The sequence below is a fragment of the Urocampus carinirostris genome, chromosome 15, assembly GCF_059441175.1.
Source record: "Urocampus carinirostris isolate Australia breed hairy pipefish chromosome 15, RoL_Ucar_1.0, whole genome shotgun sequence".
Classification (NCBI taxonomy): domain Eukaryota; kingdom Metazoa; phylum Chordata; class Actinopteri; order Syngnathiformes; family Syngnathidae; genus Urocampus; species Urocampus carinirostris.
This window is the reverse complement of record NC_142363.1, coordinates 7,860,979-7,885,902: the sequence shown is the minus strand read 5'-3', so window position 1 is coordinate 7,885,902 and position 24,924 is coordinate 7,860,979. Positions and strand designations below refer to the sequence as shown.

At 38.7% G+C, this 24,924-nt stretch overlaps 2 protein-coding genes and 1 long non-coding RNA gene across 6 annotated transcripts in view; 2 read left to right on the top strand and 1 right to left on the bottom strand.

Annotated features, from left to right (window-relative positions):
- syt14a (synaptotagmin XIVa) overlaps positions 1-5,204 on the top strand; it is a 37,077-nt gene extending 31,873 nt beyond the window's left edge. For all 4 annotated transcript variants that reach the window (XM_088355152.1, XM_088355150.1, XM_088355149.1 and 1 more), the window contains one exon: positions 855-5,204. In XM_088355152.1, coding sequence (XP_088211278.1) covers positions 855-1,168 — 314 coding nt within the window. In that variant the 3' untranslated portion in view covers positions 1,169-5,204. The remainder of the gene's footprint in view (positions 1-854) is intronic.
- LOC148351444 (uncharacterized) lies at positions 3,209-15,203 on the bottom strand. Its single transcript, XR_015852951.1, has 3 exons — positions 14,926-15,203; positions 5,532-5,588; positions 3,209-3,827 (listed from the first exon to the last, which is right to left on the bottom strand). It is a non-coding gene; the product is annotated as an uncharacterized LOC148351444 (long non-coding RNA).
- The window catches only part of sertad4 (SERTA domain containing 4), a 36,816-nt gene continuing 24,624 nt past the window's right edge, over positions 12,733-24,924 (top strand). The window contains exon 1 of the mRNA XM_088355154.1: positions 12,733-13,113. The gene's annotated coding sequence lies outside the window, so the exon portion shown is untranslated. The remainder of the gene's footprint in view (positions 13,114-24,924) is intronic.

The following is a 24,924-nucleotide window of genomic DNA, read 5'->3' as shown; positions in this document are numbered from 1 at the left end:
TCCAGCCTTTTCTAAAATCGCTCACCGAGTCATTAAGATTTTGCACACAAAAAAAAATTTTTAGACTCGATATTATTCACTCAATGTAAGTGTTAGGTTTAAAGTTAAGTAGAGATTCAAAATAAGGAGGGAATACGGCAAGAAGAAGGGAAAGCCCAAACCTCCGATTAGAAATTCCAACCTATTCTAAAAGCCCTCCGCTGAGCCCTTTTATTGTATTAAATCTCTTAGGTTATAAAACTAGATTTTCTTGGGCGAATCATAAAAGATCTCAAAAATGCTGTTCACAAACTATCACCATCTTAAATGGACTCTGTGTAATATTTATTGTCTTCTAGTGGTACATAAAACTCAGTTCAGTAAAACAAAAATAATACAATGATTTGAATCCTAGGCAAAAGTACATCATAAGTTCATTCCCTACTTAGGTCGCTGCCATGTTTGTCTGCCATGTTGTTGCTTGCTGTGGCTCTGGTTTTGTTCTCATTAGACAACAGTGCAATTTAGTGGTCAAATATTACACAATGGGGCTTTAAGGAATTTGAGTTTTTAAGGAAAAATTGACAAATATTTCAGTTTCAAGATGTGAAAAACTTATAAAGCCCTGTAATGTGAGACACTTTGATAAATCAAAGTTATTCTTGTTAAACTACTTACTTTAAATTCAATCAATTCTGTAGACAAATGTTTTGACATCATTCATCAATAAAAAGACCAGACAAATATGTGTCCTCTGAATTCCAGTGGGCAAGGTAAGGTAAAAAGGCAGGAGGTGATGTCAAAAAATGCAATGTTCTCTTTCCAATATAGACATTTGCCTGTAATTTCCTTGATTTTCTGCTTCCTTCATTCAGACACTTACGTTAAGCTGACCTTACTGAACTCCATGGGCCACGAAATGTCCAAGTGTAAGACGTCCATCTGCAGAGGCCAACCCAACCCGACCTACAAAGAGACGTTTGTCTTCCAGGTGGCCCTTTTCCAGCTGTCCGACGTGACGCTCATTCTCTCTGTGTACCACAAACGCACCATGAAGCGGAAGGAGATGATAGGCTGGATCTCTCTCGGACTCAACTGCTCCGGAGAAGACGAGCTCTCTCACTGGTCTTTAATGAAAGAGTCCAGAGGACAGCAGGTTTGCCGCTGGCACAGTCTCTTAGAGTCGTGATTGCTACAAAACGACGCGAGACTACCGTTACAAATTTGAAAATCTCTTTATTCGATCTGATGTAATAGATTGCATTCTTTTAAAGGTTACTTTCAATTATGTCCTACGTGCCATTCATTTTTAGTTTCAAACACCGTGGCTTTAAACATGTTGCGGTTTACTGTTTTCCATTTTAATGGCGGCGATTTGGAAAACGGCAAGCTGCTCTCTTTTCCACAACGCTTGTGTTCTAAATATACAGTGTGTTGCAGTCTAAAAACATTTATGACGCCCATGCAAGAGAAATTAGTTTATTATGTTTTTGCCCACGTTATTCATATAATAATTTAATAATAATAATTTTGACCAGCTCGGTGGCCTTAGGGGTAGGGCGCCCGCCCCGAGACTGGTTCAAGCCTTGGCCGAGTCATACCTAAGACTTACAACATTGGTACTCATTGCCTCCCTGCTTGGCTCTCGGCATTAGGGGTTGGAATTGGGGGGTTTGATCACCTAATGACTCCTAACACATCAGTTGGGTTGAGCGAGGGGGCTGGGAATCCCATCCTCTGTATCAATCTCCCAGAAAGAGTCAGAAATATGAACGTGTTACAGACTCTAGCCACCTCCCACAAGGGGAATATGGCTTCGGTATACTTATATATATATATATATATATATATATATATATATATATATATATAAAATACATAACAGGAGCAAAACGGGAAGTTTAACAGTTTAACAGAACTTAATTGAATATTTACAGCGTACTCACAATATTTCAACTTTTCACCCACAAATCAAATTCTCAATTTTTACATCTGAAATGAACAGCAGTAGAATTATCCATCAAAAACGCTTTACTTCTTTTTCTGTGTCATCTGCCTCACTGTCAGCTCGCTGGAGTTTCCTTTAATCCTTGAAAAACTGTACTTGAAACAGGCATTTTCTTACTTTAACCACTTTCAAGCTACGCTAACAAAAAGAATGCAGGGACCAGCATGAAGTTACCCTTACATAAGTTACGTCCTAACTTATGTGTTCCACTTCGAACATCTTTGCTATAAGTAAGATAAAAGACTATAGGCGCAGTGGAAAAAAATATATAAGGGCTCTTTGAACTCAGGCATTGGTAACACATACTTAATAGAGAAAATATTCTACTTTCAACTTTTTAACCACACCTCATAAGACGTATCCCACCTTTAATCAGGTGCTCTCTGTACTCCGGAATTTACATTATTTCTTAAATAATTGCAAGCTAGCAATATGGTCAAATTATTTTTAGAAACTAAAGAAGTACATCATCCCAGAATTCATATTTGTTTCTCATGTATAGTACACTAACAGAAAGATGAATGTATTTCCATTGCCCATCACATTACATGCATTTACGTTATTTATTTCAAGAACAGGCCAATTAAGAACTACATTTTTCAGAACATTCAGAACAACTGTTATCATATTTTGACATGACAATAATCCCTTATTTTTCGCGGTGGTTGTGTTTCCAAAACGTCCCGTGATAGTCAAAATCCGCAAAGTAGAATCATTTGTTTATTTTTCTATTCGTGTATTTATTTTTTGATTTATTTATTGCTGTATTTACAGGCTCAAGTCTTTATTTAACAAATAAAGGCCCTGTACTTGATTAAACTTTTTTTTAACAAATGTTTTAGTACTGTCAAATTTACTCTAAAAATAACCTTGCTATTTTATTTCACAATTGAATGGGTTAAGGACCACATCTACTTTGCGTTACATGATATTTTGCCATCACGTGGACATAATGGGGAAACTGCATTAATTTTCTGGTTTTGTCCTGAAAATAAAAATAAATAAAAAACATTATTTAAAACGTGCCTGAGAGCCCCTAGGGAGGACCAAAGGCCCACATGTGGTTCCTGAGCAGGTTTAGCAGGTGGAGAGATCCATGTCTGTTGGCAATAGAAAGTATCTTCCTCTGTTCAGCCAATCAGAATGCAAGTCAAAAGTCAAGTCAAGTCAAATTTATTTATATAGCCCTTAATCACAAAAATGTCTCAAAGGACTGCACAGGATTACAGTTACAAAATTACACAATTACCTGATCTTAAACCAGCATGCGGGCAAGGAAAACTCAAAAACCTCAGTGTGAGGAGAAAAGAGAAACCTTGAGAAAGGACCTCACATGTGGTAATCCCCCTTCCAGGATTGACCAGGGTGAATTACAATTAGCATTACTGTACACATAATAGTAAACATAAGGTAAGATGTTGAAAATGTCCGGAAAGTGCATGACATCAACGACGCCCCCAGCCTGCAAACCAGTCCAGAAAGTCTATGACGGCCACGACGCTGCCTCCCGTCTCTGCCAGCTGGTAAATGCAGGGGTTGACATGCTGCAGGTCAGACGCCGGTCCGCTGACCCATCCCAAATCATCCTTCTCCTTCGTATCAGCCAGGCAGGCGTCGGAAAAAGACAGGACAAAACAGAATATGAGGTGGGCATCAATCATATGCTTTGGAATAGAAGTGTGTCTTAAGCCTCGATTTAAAAACTTCCGTTGAGGTTGCAGATCTTATCTCCAGAGGCAGGGCGTTCCATAACACCGGGGCCTGGATGGAGAACGCTCTCGAGCCCGCAGACTTCTTGGCTCTCGGAGTCACAAGTAGACCGGCATTTTCCGAGCGCAGACTCCGTGCAGGAACAGAAGACAATGCATGATGAAAATCCACGAAGTAATAAAAACGCAAAAAGTAAACCGTTTTACAGCAAGGGATTACTCTATTGCACATTTTATCACAAAAAAAATAATTCTTATCCTATTGGCAGAGCATTTTGCTCATTCTAAGTGTATCATTTTCAGTTCAAAATTCATTGATCTGTATTTGACTTTCGACTAGTGCAGTGATTCTAAAACTGATTTCAGATTTCAGAAACCCCCTTACAACCTTAAAGGGACAGTGTGTAAAATTTAGTGCTTCCTGCTTCCATTTAGTTATGTAAAAAACATTTAATTGAATTATCGGCAAAAATACCTGAACCATCATATCAATGTTAATTTGACAGAAAAAAAGCATAGTGTTTATTTTACACTGTGGAATCCCCACTTAGGTCGCCGCCATGTTTGTCCGGCATCCTGTGCTCTGTGGCACTGTCCTTTGCTCGCACCAGACGACGCAATGTCATCTAGTGGTCAAATATTACACACTAAGACTTTAAGTACAAGTTTCGACTTAAATCAAGGAAATGTTTTTAACTTCTCAAATGTATTCATCCATCTATCCATCCATTATCTGCACTGCTTATTCTCAGTTGGGTCGCGGGGTTGCTGGAGCCCATCCCTGCTATATTCGGGCAGTGGGCAGGGGACACCCTGAACTGGTTGCCAGCCAGTTGCATGGAACACAGAGACAGACAAGTCACTCGCTCATTCACACCTAGGGACAATTTAGACCGGCCAATTAACCTAACATGCAGGTTTTTGGAATGTCTGAGGAAACCGGAGTGCCCGGAGGAAACCCACGGGGAGAACATGCCAACTCCACACAGGAGGTTCGATCTCATGACCTTAGAAATGTGCCCCACACGCTCTAACCACTGCGCCGCCCCAGCGCCCTCAAATTAATTCATGTTTAAAAAATAAAACATAAAATGTCAACTCGCAATTGCAGGGTATTATCGCCATCTCATGTTAATGATTATAATTGTCCCTCAGTTATTTTGATTCCTCAGCATTATTTTGCCAATGCAAAAGCTTGCGTCCCACTGAAAACAGGTCCGCAACTCATTTTCGGGTCCCGGCCCACCAGTTGAGAAATGCTTAACTAGTCCATGATGGGCCCTTATTTTTTGTGACGTGTTGACACAGCGAGTTTATGTGTGAAAGCTTGAAATGGACTGTTTTGGTGTTGTTGTTTTTGTTTTTTTTTTCCCTGAAAATAAATAACCTACTTCTTGAAAGTTGGCTGTGTCCTACCTGTAAACTAAATGTTTTATATATTTTTTGTATCAATTGTATTAGAGGAAAATTGTACTAGCACACTTTGGAATAAATGCTTCAGTCATGCAGTGTCGTTGTTATTTGTTAAAAGTCATTAATTATATTTCTAAATTTTACATTTGCCCAAGATTGGAGTGTTTTCATTTTTATAAATAGCTTTCTGCATTTGTCCCTGTGAAAGAAACTTAGTACTGATCCTAGACTTAATTTTGACATTTAAAACACACTTGATCACTATAACTTATAAATGTATGGTGTGGTGCACAGTGTTGGGCACGTTACTTTAAAAGTAATTAGTTATAGTTACTCATTACTTCTTCCAAAAAGTAACAAAGTTAGTAACTGGATTACTCTAGAGTCAAAATACAGTAAGTTGAAGTAACTGTGTCCCTTACCTTAAAAATAAGTTGTTGAATGTCAAAGAATTTTAATTTTCTGAGCAGTATTTGAGTCTGTTGAATAGAAAACAGATAGTTGTGTTTTAGAATCTTGTGACATTTATTGCACCTCACCAGCAACAGATATATCGTACACTTAAAGTGCCACAAAAAATAACAATAAAAAAATATATCAATTAGCCTTAAACAATATAAAGTGAGTTTAATAAATTAATTATAACTTTCACAACCTGAGACAACTAGTCAAGTAGACATAAGCTACTGTACTTCAAGTATTTTCTTAACAACAAAAGTCAACTGTAAAACAATACAAAATGTATTTCACTCTAGAATAAATCACAATATCTATTCAGAGAACTGCTCAAGTAGACATATGCCACTGTGCTTCAAGTGTTTTAACAAAACAAAACAATAATTTGTGTTTCCAATGCAGTGTAGAATAAATAAATCAAACCTTCACAACCTGAATCGATGGCCAAGTAGAAATAGGCAACAGCACTTGAAATATTTTGTTAACAACAAAGTCAACAGTAAAACAATTTAATATTTAGCTAAATTACATAAAAACTACATTACCCATGATCACACATTTTTACTGAGCATTCACGATGTGTCCCTGATTGTTTGCAGTTATATGTAATGGTTTACTTTACTCAATTTATTCAGAATAACGCACCGCTTTTGAATGTCTGTAATAGTAATGGTGTTGTTACGTCAAAAGAATAATTAGTTAGATTACCCTGTTACTGAAAAAATAAAGCCCTTACGCATTAGCGTTATTCATATCGGCGTTATTCCCAACAATGGAGGTGCAACCAAAAACAAGTGCTAACAAGCACAAGGAAGAACAAATTACGGAGATTCAAAGTGACCAAACCGCACCATTTCACTTATCTTATTTTTTTGCCTAGCCTTTTTGAGGTTCTTGGGTATCCATAGCACCAAGATTGCAGACAATTATGTTAGCTCCCGTTAGGTAAGGCTCATTTTATTTAGAATAAGTCCTGATTTTTTTTTTTACACATATCCACATTGTGTATTCCACTCAAAGAAGTGAGGTTATATAAGAAAATAAAATACAGTTATATAATTATGACTAAATAACCAAAAGTTATAAATACAGAAATCATAATCATGACCAAATACGGATGGTGACATATTTAACTATTACAACACAGCCAACTTTGCTGTGTGGTCTTTCTTTATTAATAATTCTTAGAAGCATGTGCCAATTCCTTCTCTTAATTTTTTTACCAAAATAGTTGCCTCGAAATCGGACACGGTGAAACTGTGGCCCGTGGGCCTTATACAGCCTGGCTTTTAAATCTGGCCGGCCAAACATGAATAATAGAAATATCTAAAAAAGTACTACTGTACTAATATTTTTCAGCCTTTTGCTTCAATGTCCACGTTTTCTTGAAAGATGTCCCACTCAATCCACATTGTAAGTTGTTGGAAGTACACATGGGGTCCCAGCCGAAACTGATCGTACCATCAAAGATTCTCCGCCTCTTTCAAGTTGATTAAAACCATTTATTGAAAATGAGCAGATGAAAAAAAGTGATGACTAGATAAGATTGAAGAAGTGACAGAACGATCATATCGGTAATTATCAGCTGTGATGCACGTAGCTTCAAATAACTAACCCAAGTGCAAATTATTTGCTGACATGCAAGCATAGTGTTGGAAAAGCACTTTCCCCTAGAGGGCGCCAACCAGGTTTTCAACTGTACCCAATCCCCTCCTTTACTTGACAGTGATTTCTTGTGTTGTGCTCCTTGGCTCGAAGTGTGTGCTGAGTATTTTAGATGAGTGGTTCATGAATCGCGATTTGAAGTGTGTGTGTGTTGGTGACGGGTGCGTTGAGGTTTGAAGGCCGGTAAAGCTGGCGTACCTTGAGACTGATTCGGGTAATGAATGGCTAGCTTTTGTGTGTGGTTTGAAATAAAAGCGGCAAAGAAAGGTCCACTTGAGTCCAGGGAATCGCAGAAATGTGGACTTCCAATTCTTTACAAACTTGCTATCACACATATACACCGTTGCTTTATCATTTTGCAAAAGCAGGTGAAATTTTTTTGCCTGTGTCCAGAAACTTTGGATAAAATTTTGTTTTTAAATAAAAAATTGATCAGGCATTTTATTTTACCTCCATTTATCACTTGTGCCATAGCAAAAAGTAAGACAGAACATGAATATCTCCTACTCTGTTACTCCCTCCTTTTATTCAGAGCTTATTTTATACTCCACACTGTTATTGCATGCACTAAGCACCACATGATGGCGTAGTTGAGGAAATCAAACCTGTTGAAGCCCCTTTGTGTGTGTGTTGAGCATTTCCCGAAGAGGCTCACTGCTTTATGGGGCTTCATTTTGCTATCACTCGTGATTACACTGACCCTTCAAAATGACTGTTTGGACAGCACAATGGGACAGATCATTTGTATTTCCATCCCCAGTCCAAATTTGTTTTTGCTTCTGGTTTATAGTTAGTAGTTTAGTGCCCACTTGTTTGTTACTTTTTTCTTTGCATTTGTGCTTTGATCTTTGTTCCTGGCTTGGACGTTGCCAGGCTTGATTTTGTTTGGAAATGTCATTTGTTATGTGACCCCTTGTTTGTTTTTTACTTTTTTCAATACATCTCCATTTCCAGTTAGGTCTTGGTTTCTGGTTTGGAAAATGTCAGATTTGGTTTTGTGTTGGCATTTTGTTTTTAGTTGCTTTGTTCCTGGTTTGGTTATTAAATTATGACCTGCCTCATTTCTTGCTATCTTTGCCTTTCGGTCCCCAACCTCGCAAACTTAACTAACGGTCCCCATTGGTGGAATTTAGCGAACTCATAAATTGTCGATGGAAAGGGTTAATGTGTCACATTTTTAGTAAGCAGGAGCCTAATAAAGAGCTAATTGTCACTCTTGTCTACGGATTCCTATTGAGATTTTTTGATGAAAAAAGTGTGCCTTGGCTTAAAAGGTTAGGAATTACTGGACGAGGGCACTGTATGTCTTTATGTTCATGTTTTGGTATTTTATCGTCCTGATCAAAATTCAAACATGTCTTGAGGCCAATTCGAGAATGAAAGGGATTTTTGTATGGTTTTTTTTCTGGCAAAAATTAACATGGGCGTAACCAGCCCGTTTTTGGGGGGTGTTAAGTATCATACATGTAGCATTACTATAGTTTAATATTTGTAGTGTTTCTGCAGATGTATTTTGTAGTATCTCCTGAGTAGATTTTTTCGAGTCTAACAGTAGTATTACTGTTTTTTTATTTTGAATTATTTTTTTTTAGTTTTTCCTTTGTATCATTCTTTTACTATTACTTAAGTTGTATTTTTGTGTATTTCTGTAGTATTTTACATTTTTTGTATTTCTGTGTTATGATTACTGATGTGAAACACCTGTGCCCGCTCATTTGGCTCCAACCACTGTGGGCTCTGATTGGCTCCCTGTCACTATTCAAACCCGGTCCTGTCAGTTCCCTGTGGTCAGTCCGTCTGCGAACCTCTGTGTGTACAAGGCTAGCCTTTTCGACCCTTACTCCCACCTGTCCCGTTTTTTGCTCCCGTTCGTCTCCAGCTACGACCTTTTTTGATCCCGACCACGTCTGCTCTCCCGTCCCGGCTTACGACCCATTTTTGATCCTGACTGCGTCTTCTCTCCCTTCCTGGCTTATGACTTGTTTCCGATCCCGACCACGTATTTGCTCTCCTGTCCCGGCTATCGACCTGTTTTTCCGTCCCTGACACTGCCATCGCCCGCTCCGGAAGATCAACTTCCGTATTCCAATCACAATCCGATTGCGAGAGCGATTTACTTCCCGCGTCTAGCGAGCACTGGATCGTGGACGCTGGCCTTCCTCTCTCTTTCTCAATAAACTTGTGAGAAACGTTGCGCGATTGGGTCCTGTTTACGTTCTGGTCCTGACATTTCTGTAGTATTCTTATAGCATGATTGTAATTTTATGTTGTCGTATTTTGTAGTATATTGTGTGTACTTGTAATATTAGTGTAGTTGTATTTTGGAAGATTTTTGTTGTAATACTTATGTAGTTGGATTGTTGTAATAAAGTATTTCCGTCTTAATATCTATGTAGCAGTTTTTTTGTATTATAGTGTGACTGTGGTTGTGTCTTTATAGTATTTCTATAGAAGTATTTAAAAGTATCCCACCCCAAGTATTTTTCAATATTACTGTTTTTTAGCAGTAAATCTCTTGTAATATTTCTGTAATAGTATTTTTGTATCATATCATTACTCTAGTAGTATTTTGTATTTTGATAGGGTTTTTTTTTTAATCAGAATGAAGACAAAATAATATGTTAGACATTATTTTTAAGCACTAAATTTGATATTTAGTTTTGTAGTAATTTTGTCGTATTTTGTAGTATTTTGTTGCAGGCACACAAAGGCCCAATGAGGACAAAGTTGGCACCAGAAAAAAAAATCATGTTTTATTACTAGTACTATATTTACTAATTGCCCCTGGCCTGATATCACCTTTAAGAGAAAAAAGAAAAAGCAACATCAGAAGGGATTTTGGGACATTCCTCAGCTGAAAGCAGAACAAAAGTGCTTCAGGAAAGGAATGACGGAAAGTAGATTCATGACCGCCTGCAAAATCATGAAGTAAATTCTGATGAGGGGTCTGCCCCCTCCCTTCACACCCTTAAGGCCATTCCTTAAAAAAGAAAGTACTACATCACATGCGGTTTAGATCATCAGTGTACAGTACATCAGGCGTGGTCAAACTACAGCCAAAGGGACACAGGCGGCCCTGCAGGCAGAAATGGTCCAAATATAATGACGGTATATTTAATGGTAAATTGTCAGACCCCAAACAGATGGTTGACCCAAACGCATAACGTTTCACAACAAACTTTATAGCGGAAGCTGAGAAGTCAGGTACAAGAGAGCAAGCGCCAGAAATCCGGCGACCGCTGGGCAGTAGGAGCAGAGAGCTCGCGGGATCGGAGCATGGTCGGAAGGCGGACACGGGTCAGGAGATCGGAGCGTGGTCAAAGGAAGGAAAAAGTCAGGGAGTCGTAGACGATTGGGAAGCCAGGGGCAAACGAGCAGGGTACAGGTAGGGACGGGACAGACGGGAGTGGGAGTCAAATACTGCTTGCCTTGCATGTGCGGAGGTTTGCTGATGGACCGACGAGGAGTGAATGGAAGCCTTGAGTTTAAATAGGAGGGGAACCTATCAGGCAACGAGCAGCAGCTGGAACCAAACGAGGGGGCACAGGTGAGGGCAATGGGCAATCATGACAGTAGTACTTTATCTACCGTATTTTCCGCACTATAAGGCGCACCTAAAAGTCTTAATTTTTTTGAAAAGCTGACCATGCGCCTTATAATACAGTGCGCCTTATATATGGCTCAACATTAAATCACAAGGTCTCGCAACTTACGCAACAGCCGCCGACTCGATTTTCCCCCGAACGTGGAGTAGTCCGCGGTGTATGCTGAGATTCATATACCGGCGTTTCATTGGCTAACCAATGTGTCAATCATCATTTGAATCGATCACTATTGGCTAAAGTTATTCGGAGCCTCGGATAGGCTAGAGGGCCGAAACAAACCCTGCAATTGGCCGAAAAAGATGTGTCAATCATCCGTTAAATCGATCACTATTGGCTGAAGTTATTCGGAGCCTCGGCTTGGCTAGAGCGCCAAAACAAACCCTGCAATTGGCCAAAAAAGATGTATCAATCATCCGTTGAATCGATCGCTATTAGCTGAAGTTATTCGGAGCCTCGGATTGGCTAGAGGGCCAAAACAAACCCTGCAATTGGCCGAAAAAGATGTGTCAATCATTCGTTAAATCGATCGCTATTGGCTGAAATTATTCGGAGCCTCGGATTGGCTAGATGGCCAAAACAAACCCTGCAATTGGCCGAGTTTAGCAATGGCGTAGCAAGCTTAGCAAGCTTGCTAAAGTACACCATAAAGAAACATGTTTTATTAGTCTGTATTTGCAAATAATTTACTCTCCTGGATTTACTTCACTCACGGGTGTAAGAAGACCATGATTGCGTATCATTATTGAACGTGAGAACTTAGGTGAGCTATGCGGCTTTATATTTTCCCGGTATCTTGTTTTAGAACGATCTTGATGTTGCTGTGATGAGTTGAGTGAATTAAACTCAATTCCAAGTGTTTATTGTTATATGCACAGTAAAGTTGCGAGCGAAAAAGAAAATAGAAACTAAGAAATGTTTGGCATTTCTTGAATCCCAAGACTTTAACCTTCCGAATGATATTTGAAATGATGCATTTGAGTGACATCGTACAGACACCGCATCCGCACGTGTCTACGACACGTATTTGCTTCTTTGCAAGCTTTGGGAATGTTAAGGGGGTAATCAGTTGGACTGAATCATCTGACTGTTTTGTCGACGTTCCCATTGTAGCGCCTTATAATCCGGTGCGCCTTATCTATGGAAGATATAGGACCAAAAACTATTTTTTGGGGGTGCGCCCTATAACCCGGTGCGCCCTATAGTGCGGAAAATACGGTACTTATAAATCATGTTTATTTTGATGCCAGCTTTGTTCCCGTTGTCTTTTGCTTACTCCAAACATACTACCACAAAAATACTACTAAATTACTACAAGGCCTAATATCAAATTTAGTGCTTAATCAGAGATCTAAGATACGATCTTGTTTTGATTCTGAAAAGGAAAAAGATAACACGGACATACTACAATTATACAACTACAGCAATACTACAAAAATGCTACAGAAATACTACACAAAGCTATTACAGTAAGGCTATAGTAAAAATACTGCTTCAGAAATTCTACCACAGAAATATTACAAAAATACAACCACAGCAATACTAAAAAAAATCCTAATTCAATAAAAACTACAAAAAAGATTTTACAGAAAAACATCAAACATACTACAAAAATACAACTTCAGTAATACTACAAAAATACTACACTGACGCTATCGTACAAAATAGTACTACAGAAATACTACAAACACGGCTACAGTAAGACAATAATACAAAAATATTACAATAAAAATAATACAAAAATATGACAAATTAATACTTTAAATAAAAATCCTACTAGATAAACACTTCATGTAATCACATCCACTTTTGTGTTTAGGTCTTTCAGACAAGAGCCAGGTGACAAGCCCTTTAAATTACGAGGTGCTCGCGAACGCCTCACAGCACCGGTTGACGCGGAGGGAATGCAAGTGTCACTGCGACGCTACTGATGTTTTGCTCTTCGGCGCCTTTCACCGCAAAAAAGCTGAAAACACAACAAGAGAAAGCTGCACAACAGGAATGACTAACGAATGACATTTTCTCCTATCTCTTATCGAAGATTACATATCTTGGCACCGCGCTTTTGGATTTTCTCGTTTGAGAGGACGCGCGCCTGTGCAACGTCGCAACTGCGCACAGTGGACGCTTGAAACGACGGCTATACTGTACTGTATCTTTTTTTTTTTTTTTTTTTTTTTTTTTATATTTTATTTTAGTGTTTTATTGCCCAGATAGGATATCTTATTCATGTAAAAAAAGAAAAAAGCTCGGAGGCAAGCACCAAAGGAATTCGAGTCAGGTAAGTCAACAATGAAGCTGTCGTTGCAATGCGTTAAGAAATGAAGTTTTCCCGATGAATACTTGGATGAAACTCATAAATTGACTCAAAGCTCGTTCTTTTAAAGCACAGTGTGAAGTATTTGACAGCTAGATGTCACTGTATTGTGTGGTGCCACTGGAAACGAGTGCTACAAAGCACAAAGAAGGATACAACTACGGAGATTGAATACGACCAAACCATACATTTTTCTTGTCATTTTAGACAAAATATTTGCGAAGAGAAAAATGCAAGGGAAAAGGGAAAGAAAAAGAGAACAAAGGCGTGGGGAAGGAAACAATAAAAAAAAAGAAAAATGTAAAAGATAGAAAAAGGCAAAAGGAAAAGGAAAAAAATTGAAGAAAAAGAGTATGAGGAAAATAAACTAGAAATGGAGATAAAAAGAAAAAGAAAAAAAAAAGAACACAAAGAGAAACAAAAAGGACAAACCATTAAAAGGGGGGCAAAAGTACAAAAAAAGAGAAGAAAAATTTTAAAAAGAAAAAAGAAAGAGAAAAGAGAAACAAAAAGGACAAAAACAAAAAACAAAGAACAAAACAGTGCGAAAAAAAGAAAGGGAAAAAATCAAAGAGAAATAAAAAGGACAAAAACACGAAAACGGGGGAAAAGAAAGTAAGAAAAAGAAGAGAACATGAAGAGAATATGAAAAAAGAAAGAGAAAGAAAAAAGACAAAAAAATAAAGTATAACAGGGAAAAATAAAGAAACAAATGAGAAAAAGAAGAAAATAAAGAAAAAGAAAATTAGTAGAAAAGAGACAGTTTTCTTTCTCTAAAGGGTACCCTTAGTAGCAAGATGGCCGACAAATGTGTCATGCTGAGGCTCATGTTATGCAAAATAAAGGAAGAAAGTATCTTCTGTGTATTTTTGCTCATTATTCAATACATAATGGTTTACTTGTAAATGAACGTTGTTATTTTTATCACTAGGAAGCACTGAAATATACACTGTCCCTTTAAAATGTTACAGGGGTATTGATGAGAGAATGAGGTTAGTTATAGTTGTCATGCTCCCTGGTTTAGTGCATGAAGCGCCTTGACATCATTAACAAAGCTCTTGTGGCTCCTCGCCAGAAACACTTCATCCTGACTTTTGTTTTTGTTAGTTAGTTGGTTTTGGTATCTTGATTGCGGTTATGTTCAGTTCAGGGTGTCCCCTGCCCACTGCCCGAACATAGCTGAGATGGGCTCCAGCACCCCCGCTACCCTACTGAGTATAAGCGATGCAGATAATGAATGGTTGGATTATTTTTGCAATCTCTAAAACATTAGAATATAGAGAGACAACTGTGCTTTACTTTAATAATTACCTGTAAAGATAGACTACGTGGCTAGAGACCTTTCTTACCTACGTGACTACTAGGGGGAGGAACGATATGCTTTGGTTGCGATTCGATTGTATCATAATTCATGGGTGCCAATTCGATTTACATCATGATTCTCGATAATTGCGATTCTACAAGTATAGCGATTCAAAATAATTGATGACTGCGATTTATTGTTCTATCCTAAAAAAGAAGCAACTTTAATCATACACTTTTGGGACAATGAACTGGGAATGATGTTCAAACAGTGCACATCAGTCTTTGTCAGTCAGTCCGGAAGCTGACGTTTATTTCAACTGATACAATGAGAACATAACATGTACACTGTGCAACAGGTTTACGGTCACAAAATATCATTAACTGAAATGTAAACGTAACACAAACGTTGTCACTCAATGAACCTATTTACAGTTACACTGTAAGATGATGAAATGAAATATTTTTACGTACCGCAAACAAAGTCACAAGAATCGATTCCCTGGAGAAAGGTCAATTTTATAAATTGCCCAAAATAAAATCACGATATATACATGTATCGATTTTTTTCGGCCAGCAATTTAGAGAAGTCTCTTTCGCCTCGGCTCCCTGAAAAGCGCTGGCTCTCTCAGCAGTTAAACGGCTCCTCAGATTTTTTTGTTGCTTTCATCCATATATTACCGATAATTATGTAACATTATGAACCATAAAGAAAAAAAACTTGACAAAAGTTCCCCTGGACAACCTTCCCCCAGAGTGGCCAGCCAGACTGGAGCTGGAAGCCAGGGTGCCTGAGAAAATGCAATTCATTTTGAAAGAAGCCAGTTAGGGGACATGATGTCCAGCCAAACAAGCAGCACAGGACCAAATCCTGGCCCGCAAATTCTGGCCCCAACCAAAAAGGTTCTGACAGAGTCCCAGCTTAATAGGCAATTAGAGAACTTTGCTTTGTCAGCGCCCAAGCCTCATCGAACCAACGGCCAACCTGGTGGGACACAGCCAGCAACTTCAAATAAGCCCCAAGCCACCATTACTAAATCACATATTTAACACACGGCATCCCGTGGTCCTTTTTTCGACCGGCTCTCCAGCTTTCAGAATTCCTCACTACCACCAAGAACATCAAGACTGGGCCGTCAACTTCATCAAACCAGAGCTAAAGTCCACCTAATGACGTTAATGGGGAATTCTTTCAAGTTACAATAACGTAAGAATTAAGCCAACGTTGTTTTCTATCTAAATGGTGCCTGTTTAAGATCTCAACTTCTACCTTTTTTGTTTTATTTTCTTCTTCTTGGTTTGTTTTGTGTTCTATTCAAGCTTCTTGATAAGTCAAAGAAAAGTCCATAAATCCAATAATGTACGTGTCTTGAAGTATATTAAACCAATAAAAACGGTTAAAAAAAACAATTCACTAAAAGTTGTGTGTAGTCACTCTTCAAAATAACTAGAAAAACTTTTTCATCTGTTTTTCCTGATATAATGATCTAAAATTGGTGTGGTGCTCCAAAAAGGCGAGACGAGTTTTGAAAAGAATAAACTCTGCTCTTTAATTTCATTGGTCAATAAATTACTAGTTAAAATCATTTGTTTGCCACCCAAATATCGCGACAAAAGCAAGGTATAACTTTTTGAGTACAACGACTGACCTTTGTACCTCAAAGTTGGAAAATGTGAGAAGGTTCAGACAGGAAGAAATAGACCTGCCTGGCAACTTGGTGGCGGGGAACTGAGAAAGATCAGGGCCAGTTTTTGTGATATCACAGCCTGCCACAGACCACCGGCCCTCCATTTTTATCACAGACTCTTGCTGCTGGTTCTCCTGTGATGATATCATTTACATCTTGCTCTCAGCCGATTCTTCTGCTCATTAAGGAAGCAAACCTGTCAGTAGCCTGCAGCACCCGGAGCTATTCTTCTCTCTCAGCAGGACACAGAGAATCACATCTGGAGCAGCATTTCAAAACATGGCCGTCAGCAGACATGCAGCGCACGCTGAAAGAGATCCTATGCATATTTAAAGGATGGCCTTTCGGCACGGATGAGGCCAAGCATGACATTAACACAGGGGTTTCAAAGCGGGGCCCAGGGGCCAATTGCAACCAAGTTTCAGGCCGTGTAATACCTTTTAAAGGGACAGTGTGTATCATTAAGAGTTTGTTGGTGGTAAACTATCATTAGTTAAAAATATTTTTTTAAATGAGCAAAAATACATGTACTATATAAACATGCATTTCTTTGGAAAAGTGTAGCCCTTTGTTTTTTACGGCTACTGAATGAGTGCTACTTAGGGAGTTTTATGAAGATTCTAGGAAGTTGTACAAAAAAAAGACTACACATGCACTTATTAGAGAAATGGAAAAAGGATGGCGTACAATAGCTTACCGGTTCAATGAAATCACTTGCCATTTGTGGCTGATTGAGCTGTCGAAATGGTCAATAAGCAGGTTATTGATTAATGATAGAAAAAAAAGCTGTCAAAATGTCTGATAGCAGTATATTAATCAAACGGGGCGAACAAAAACTAATTTAGAAGTACTGGTCTGCATCATAATGGTGTCCAGAATAATCTGGCATTTAAAACATCTCAAGAAATAGTTAAACTGCAGCCTCTGAATCTACTAACGTAATTCAAACTAACGTGTGAAAGAGAGGAAAAATACCGTCCTTTAACAATAAAAAGATAATTTTCTCACATTTCTGTCATTAGCATATTCACCAAAATTATTGGTTCCAGACAGACAGAGATCATATGCATGCTGAAATACCTTGAAAATGCTTGAATTTCAGTGTTGTGTTTTCAAATGGTAAATAAATGATAAATGGTCTGCATTTTAAATTGCGCTTTTCAAGTCACTTAAGACCTCCCCAAAGCGCTTTACAATATACTTTACCCATTCACACACACTGATAGCGGCGACAGCCAAGCAAGGCGGTTACATTATGTGCTTATCAAGGGCTTCAGTGTCTTGCCCATGGACACTTAGACATTTAACTCGAAGAAGCTGGGAATCGGGCCTACAACCGCCCAGTCCCAAGATGAGCGCTCTACCTCCTGAGCTACTGTTACCCGGATTGAAAAGTGCCTAAAATAAATTGTAAATGCTTGAAATTGTTGCCATGTTTCTCAACAAGTCTGCCCCCAAAAAACGCGGACTCTCAGGTGGCTTTGCTCTGCAACTGATTTGTTCTTTCCTCGTGCCCAGTGGGCATTTGTTTGTTATGCCATCTTTCCATGAAGTGTTATCGCCCCCTATGGGTCGCGCCAAAGGACAGGTGTGTGCTAACCTAAACAGAGCACAATGAACTGTGTATTGGTGCAAGGATAACAAATCCATCCATTCATTATCTGCACCACTTATCCTCAGTAGGGCCACGGGGGTCCTGGAGCCCATCTCTTCTGTCCTCGGGCAGTGGACAGGGGACACCTTGAACAGATTGCCAGCCAGTTGCATGGCACACAGAGACATAAAACTCACTCGCCCATTCACAGCTAGGGACAATTCGGACCGGCCAATTAACCTGACATGGATGTTTTTGGAATGTGGGAGGAAACCGGAGTGCTTGGAGGAAACCCACTCGATCATGGGGAGAACATGCAAACTCTGCACAGGAGGATTTCGATCCCATAACCTCAGAACTGTGCTGCGGACGCGCTAACTCTCTTCCCCTGTGCTGCTTGGATAACGAATCAATTATGGTTTTTTAATATGGGCCATGCAAAGATTAAGGTAGCATTCTGAAGTGAAATGTAATGGGAAGAATTTCCTGCAACTGAAGATGTATGCTACATATTACATTTTATTCATACCTAACACCTATATGGGGAAAGATTTGTCTCAAATATATTTACACACGTATACATTAGATCTATAAATATAATCATATTTCTTCATGAATGAACGTGCAATTTTAAAAATTGCATGTGAAAGTCTCAGATATTATTGGTGATCTGCAAAATACATGTGTCAGAACAGATTTATTTTTTCAGTGTTACTGGAGAAATTGGAATTTTGACTTTGATTGTCCTTAACAGGTTCTTGAATTTGGCCATGAAAAAGGTTTACAAAACTTAAAAGTTATTCATTCCTTTTTCTTTCTGCTTGTTTCACTCTCTTCAAAGAGTAAATTCGGTTGTTACAACAATACACTGTCGTATTTGACCTGCCAAACAACAAAGTATGGCGCCAGACAAGAACTGCACTTCACTCTTGCTTATTCCACACCATCTCGCCTGCGACAACCTGTCCTATGCCACTATGCTTCTCCTTTTTCTGCAGATCCCTCTGTAGTAATTAAATTGGTTAATTTCCTCATATGATTGTTTCCGATGTGATAGTAACGCCCAGTTGGTGTGGCTTGGGTGCCCCCTAGCTGACTTGGTGAAAAGGAGTTTTTGTCCTTTACCCTTGCAACTTACTCTGGGCTTTGCAGAGGTTTTTGACTTCTTTACACACATACCTAATGCAATAAGAAATAAAACTGAGGGGGAGTGGGAGAAAATGTGACTAAGCCTTAATTCACTCTGTGACGAACTGGCAACAGATCAGACCATAGGCTTTTTCACACTTGGGACTTGAGTGAGGATAAGCGTCAATGGAAAGTGAGCGTCTAAGATAAGCCCACAGATTGGAAGCATTTTCGGTCATGAATACAACACTTTATCCCCAATCTGCCGAATAACTTTTTCAATTACTAAACTCATTCTATGCATATGGCACGAACTGCCACACATATGCAGCAATAATCCCTTGTTTTTAACAGAATGGACCTTCCAAAAAGAACCAGGAGCAAGTGATAACCGTTAAGTAGTACATTTTTTCACAATTATTATACAATGAAATACTGTAAATTCCAAACAACAGAGTGCACCTGATTAAAAGACAAATGCTCAAAAATAAGAACAAAACTCAATTATGTTCATGTAACAGTGACCTAGGGTTTTAAACCGCAGGCTTAAACAGCTATAAAAATGAACTAAATCATGTCCATTTTTTACATTTTTATATCAGCGTGAGCACTATAGTTCTAGAAAACAGCTTTGGGGCAACCACACTGTAGCGAATAGTGCCAGACTGTAACACAGATGTGTCTTTTTATGTTGTTGTCATTGGTGTTTTCTGCGGTAAAGGACCAAATTTGCTTGTGATCAATCCTCTAGAATCAAAGGAAAATTCCGCCACCTGAATTTCACGCAGATCATCGGGAAAGAAATGTGTAGTGTTCCTGATAGATAATTTCCACTGCTGTCTGATTTGAATGTACAAATTAAAGACTTGATTTGAGGGTGAAAATGTGCCTGACAGCACAACAGACGTTTCTTTTTGTTTTTGACTGTTAAAGAAAATTTCAGCGACCTGACATTGACGCTGATGACAAGTGTAGCACGTTTTTATGGATAACTTCCACTGCTGTTTAATTTGGATGTATACATTGAATACTTGAATTGTAGCGGGAAAAAGTAAGAACTATATCATTAGTAGTTTGTCAATATTGAATAAAGTACTGTCAACCTCCTGTTTTTCTGATGTTAAATTATTAATGTTGGCAAAAACATGGAATAATTTCTCGCGAAGGGGTTATAAATGTTTCCAAACATCACTGCGGTGTTTTGTATTTAGAGCACATCATTGTGGAAAAGAGCAGCTTGCCTTTTTCCTCCGTTATGCAAAAAAAAAAAGAATAAGCCGAACCTTGTATAATGCATGTTTGAAATGTAGCAAAAAGTAGTGGCTTGAAGTTCGGAACTTACTGTAAATTTACTGTTTTAAATACCGCATTAGGGTACCTGCTAGCAAGAAAAGCAATTGTGTTCCAGGAAAGCAATCTCTTTGTCATGGTTAGTCACAACAGAATATCACAACATTTAACATCCACTAACTCCAAAATGTGCACGGGTAAAATTGTGCAAGGTATAATAACTAAAATCACAAAGGTTCGAGCAGTAAACTGTGACCTCTGTGTTCTCAAAGACAAGCGACGACTTCCGACAATTGGGTCTGCAAGTTTGGCGAGAATAATCGATAATAGAAATGGTCCAATTATTGTAGCCAGACAGGGTAAGGAATCTCTACATTAATATAATATCTGATGAGAGCTGCTCATGCGTAATAGAGATGTCTCGAGCGGTAACAGGCCATGTTCACAGCACAGAAATCAGATTTGTTAAAGTCCGCCTGAACGGAACATTTTAGATTTTTTTCATCCCCGACCAAGGCCACTTTCATATCTGATCTTTTCGAATGCGACCTCTGTGTGAACAGTCAAAACGCATTCACATGACCTGCACATCATCGAAAGTCAGCAGATATCACTATTTTGTGTTCAACCAGGCGGGAGGAAGCCGAGAATTCAACAACTGTGGTGAATAAAACACGGAGTGTCATGAATTCACCAATTCATGGAAGATGTTTATTTTGTAACTCACACAACTGCCAACATTGCATCAAATCGCATACACCTGGATTCACAACATGTCGCTCGAGTTCATTCTGTGTGATAGTGGAAGTATTCTCTAGTGTAGGGGTCTCCAGCATGGTGCCCGTGGGCACCAAGGTGCCCCCTTGGTACAGCTAAGGTGCCTGCCGACCTGTACTGAAAATTGCTCGCCAGTTATGGGTCTATTTAACCGTACTTAATCCCAGTAATAACATCGCAACAACTCGTGTTGGGCACGTTAGTTTGTTAGTTTTAGTTACTTCCTACTTGTTCCAAAATGCAAATGAGTTAGTAACTAAATTACTCCATTGTAAAAGTAATTAGTTACCAAATATTTAGTTAGATGACCCCGTTACTGAAAAAATAATGCTGTTACATAACAGTGTTTGTCCCAACACTTGGTAACATTTAGGTAATAACATGGTAAGTTGTTATTATACAAATGCATATCAAAATGGCGTCACGTGTCTGGGGACAATAGTGGCATTCACAAAGGAGATGATCTGAGATGATGTGGCATACAAGCCACATTTTGTTGGAAATGGTAACTATCTTACTAAAACATTTATACGTGTGTATTTTGCTATAAAAGAGAGCTTGAGCGTTATGCCAGACTCTAACAATTAGTTGTTAAAACTCTTTGATTTCCAACTGTTAAAAATCCTGTAGTACATTTGTCACAGACTCTGTGGTTGACCAATGACTTTACTTTACAAAATGAACATCATGTTTACTGTATTTACTGTTCTATTAATCTTTTCTAGTTTTTAATGTATTTATTATTCGGACGGCGGCTGGGTGGTTGGTTCGCAGCCCCACGGTGTGGAGGTCCAGGGTTCAATTCCGCCTAGCGTGGCTATCCGCGTGCGGACTTTGCATGTTCTTCCCTTCCTGCATTTCCTCCAGTCAATCCGGTTTCATCCCACATTCCAAAGACATGCGTGTCATGTTTAGTGGCAGGTTGAAATTGTACCTTGGTGTGACTGAGGAAATGAGTAGTATGTCTCTGTGTGCCCTGAGACTGGCTGGCAACCGTTTCAGAGTATCCCCTGCCCACTGCCTGAAGATGGCCGGAATGGGCTCCAACACGTGACTCAAGTGAGGATAAGCGGCGCTGACAATGGATGGATTTATTTGCTTGTTGCTAAAAAATGGACAGAGATTTATTAATAGAGTAAAGTGCATTTTTATTTATTTTTTGTTTAAATCTGAAGTGTGTTCAATAAAAGGAGTATTTTTCATTGTACCCATTTTTGCTGTGCCATTTGCCACATAATTAAATAAACTTCATGCTAAATTTGAACAAAATTTAGGAATTATGTGATTGACGACTAATTGTTTCAAAGTCTTCAGGGTCGTTGGGGCACCACTTAGTGTTGTGTGTTTTTGGGGGTAGGGGTTTGCTTCCCCACATGAAACAGATAGTACTAGATTTCATGGTAACCAGCAGCAGGAGAAGCCTCCAGATGTAACTCAGATACAGCACTTTCATCATCTGGTTGCCATTGTGTATGAGTGTATAGCGTCATCCCACTCTTCTGAGACCTCGGCAATGACTAGTCGACTATTGAAATAGTTGTAAGTTAAAGCCCTACCACTAATGTGGTTTTTCAAAATTGAGCCATAAATATCCCCAAATAATTTTGAACAGAGTCAGTTGTTTGTCGGGGCAGCAACACGGCGTGTTTGTCGTAATACGTGGGAGTGGAGGTCGGAGGCATCAAACTAAAATGTATCCAGTGAGATTTGAAAGCTTCTGCCTTCAGATCACAGAAGTCGTCTGCTTGCTTTCAGGCGCCTGTCAGTGAAACCACGGGCAGCTCTCACAGGTTACGCCTACTTATTTTCTCACTGCAGAGATGTGTCACTTTGATTTGGTCCAATGCACATGCACATGCACACACACTCATACACACACACCTTCTTGAAAGGACCGCAGCGGTTGGTCGACATGTTCTTGCGTGAATAACGGTTTCCTTCTTCCGCTTCATACTTGGGTCCCATTACAACAATACCTTGGCCGGGCTTGTATTTTTCATGTGTTTAAATCTGCTGACTGTCACAGACAATCCCCCCCAAAAACACCAAAGTTACAAAAATGAAAGACCAAAAACAACCTAATATCTTGGCTGAATTTAGCCTCAAGTCGGTTGCATGAAAGCAGGTTGTATTTAGCTAGGCTCAGTTATTATGGTGCATTTTTCTCTACAGCGGGGGTCTTAAAACTCAACTTTATTCATTCGGACAAACATTCAACATCCTGTGAAAAGCGCTATGGCAAGTGTCACAGTTAGAGACATTTGGCAGGATGCAACTGATGCTTTTTGGGCGCACAAAGATCGCATGTTGTTTCAAAGTCAAGATTAAAAGCTTTGCTGCAGCATTTTTTACCAGCTGAAAGCTCTACAGATGCTGGACTTCGGGAGACCCGAGAGTTGTACATTACAGTAATCGAGACGGGAGGTAACAAAACCTTATCAGACAGTATGATAATTGGTGAACTTATGAAAATGATCAAGATTACAGAGCATAGTCACAACAATAAAAACTGCATAGGGCTGGGAAATGAATTGAATTATTTAATTTTTGATACATTTCACTAGAATTGCTAATTAAGTGCTGGTTTTTGTTCATCATTTGTGGTGTGATTTCTGACACTGCATTTTATTTGTATGTTTCAGTTTTACTCTGTTTTGGGATAAAGTGGAGCTTGGACACTATTCTTGACTCAGCACTCTTTCTAAAAGGAGTTAAGATGCTGCAAACATTGTGTATCACAAACACAAGGAGAGCAGAACAATTTGCACAAGTTAAACATAAAATTGTGGATTTTAATGTGAACAAGAGTATTGCAAATTAGCACTTCATCAGATACAAACAAATTAATAATCATGTGTCAAAAAAATATATTGTTTAGAACAAATGAATCTTGTTTAACGTAACAGTGTTTTTTAATGACCACAAGGGAAAGGGACACGTAATCTACCAATTTATTATGCCAATTTCATTAGAAGGGTGTTTATCTTCTCCAGATGTTGACCTTTGTTTTGTATTTAATGCAAAACACCCTGATAAAAAAACACTGTTCAACATTTTAGTGAAATCTCAGATGGAATAGAAACCATTCCTCGAAAAAGTTTGAGATCCGTACAATATTTTCCTGTCCAGCCTCACAAATGCTAATGGATCCAGCATGTGTTTGTGAGGAAATGCTCTGTCTATGCAATGGGCGTTTTTGACTTTAGTGTTTCCGAGCCTTAGGGGAAAACATAATAATAAAAACAGTCACCGTCTGTGGTTTTTGCATTAAAATATTTTCATATCCACCCAAGGGAGACGTAGCACCAAAACAAAGAAACACATGGACACATCAATCAATAAAGCAATGTGTCACCATGTATGAATAAGGTGCTTGCATAAGCATACAAATGTAAAAATTAAAACACAGGGGACTTATCTTTTTGACATTTTTTTTTAATGAAACTTGGCCTTGTATGAAAAAAAGTAAAAGGAATTGAGGTTGGGTATTGAAATTTGGTACTAAAGAGGTACTGCTTCTGACTTTACCCTTAGTAACCTAATATATAATATATAAAAAACAAAAATGGTGTGCCTTCACACACAGTTATGATTGCTATTTTAGAACATCCAAGTACAACTGGACTTCTTGCAGCGTGGTGCTGCAAGGATGGAGAAAAAAATGTAAAAAAAAATTAGGACAAGCAACGTGATAGGTTTATTGATTAGTTGACACTCAAAATAAGGAGAGAAAACATCAATGCAAAGAGAATAAGAAAAAGCCCCAATCTCGGGTAATACATTTCCAACCTGTTCTAAAAGCCCTCCCCTGAGCCCCTTCTTTTTATTAAATCTTCTTGGTTACAAAAGAAGATCCTCCCTAAAAGGATGAGGATATTAAAGAACAGCAACATGATTGGCCAATAGTGACATTGATGTAAACAGTTCATGATAGTCAAAACAACAGTGAACAATAATATTTGAAATAACAAACTGACATTCAATGAAATCTCCTTT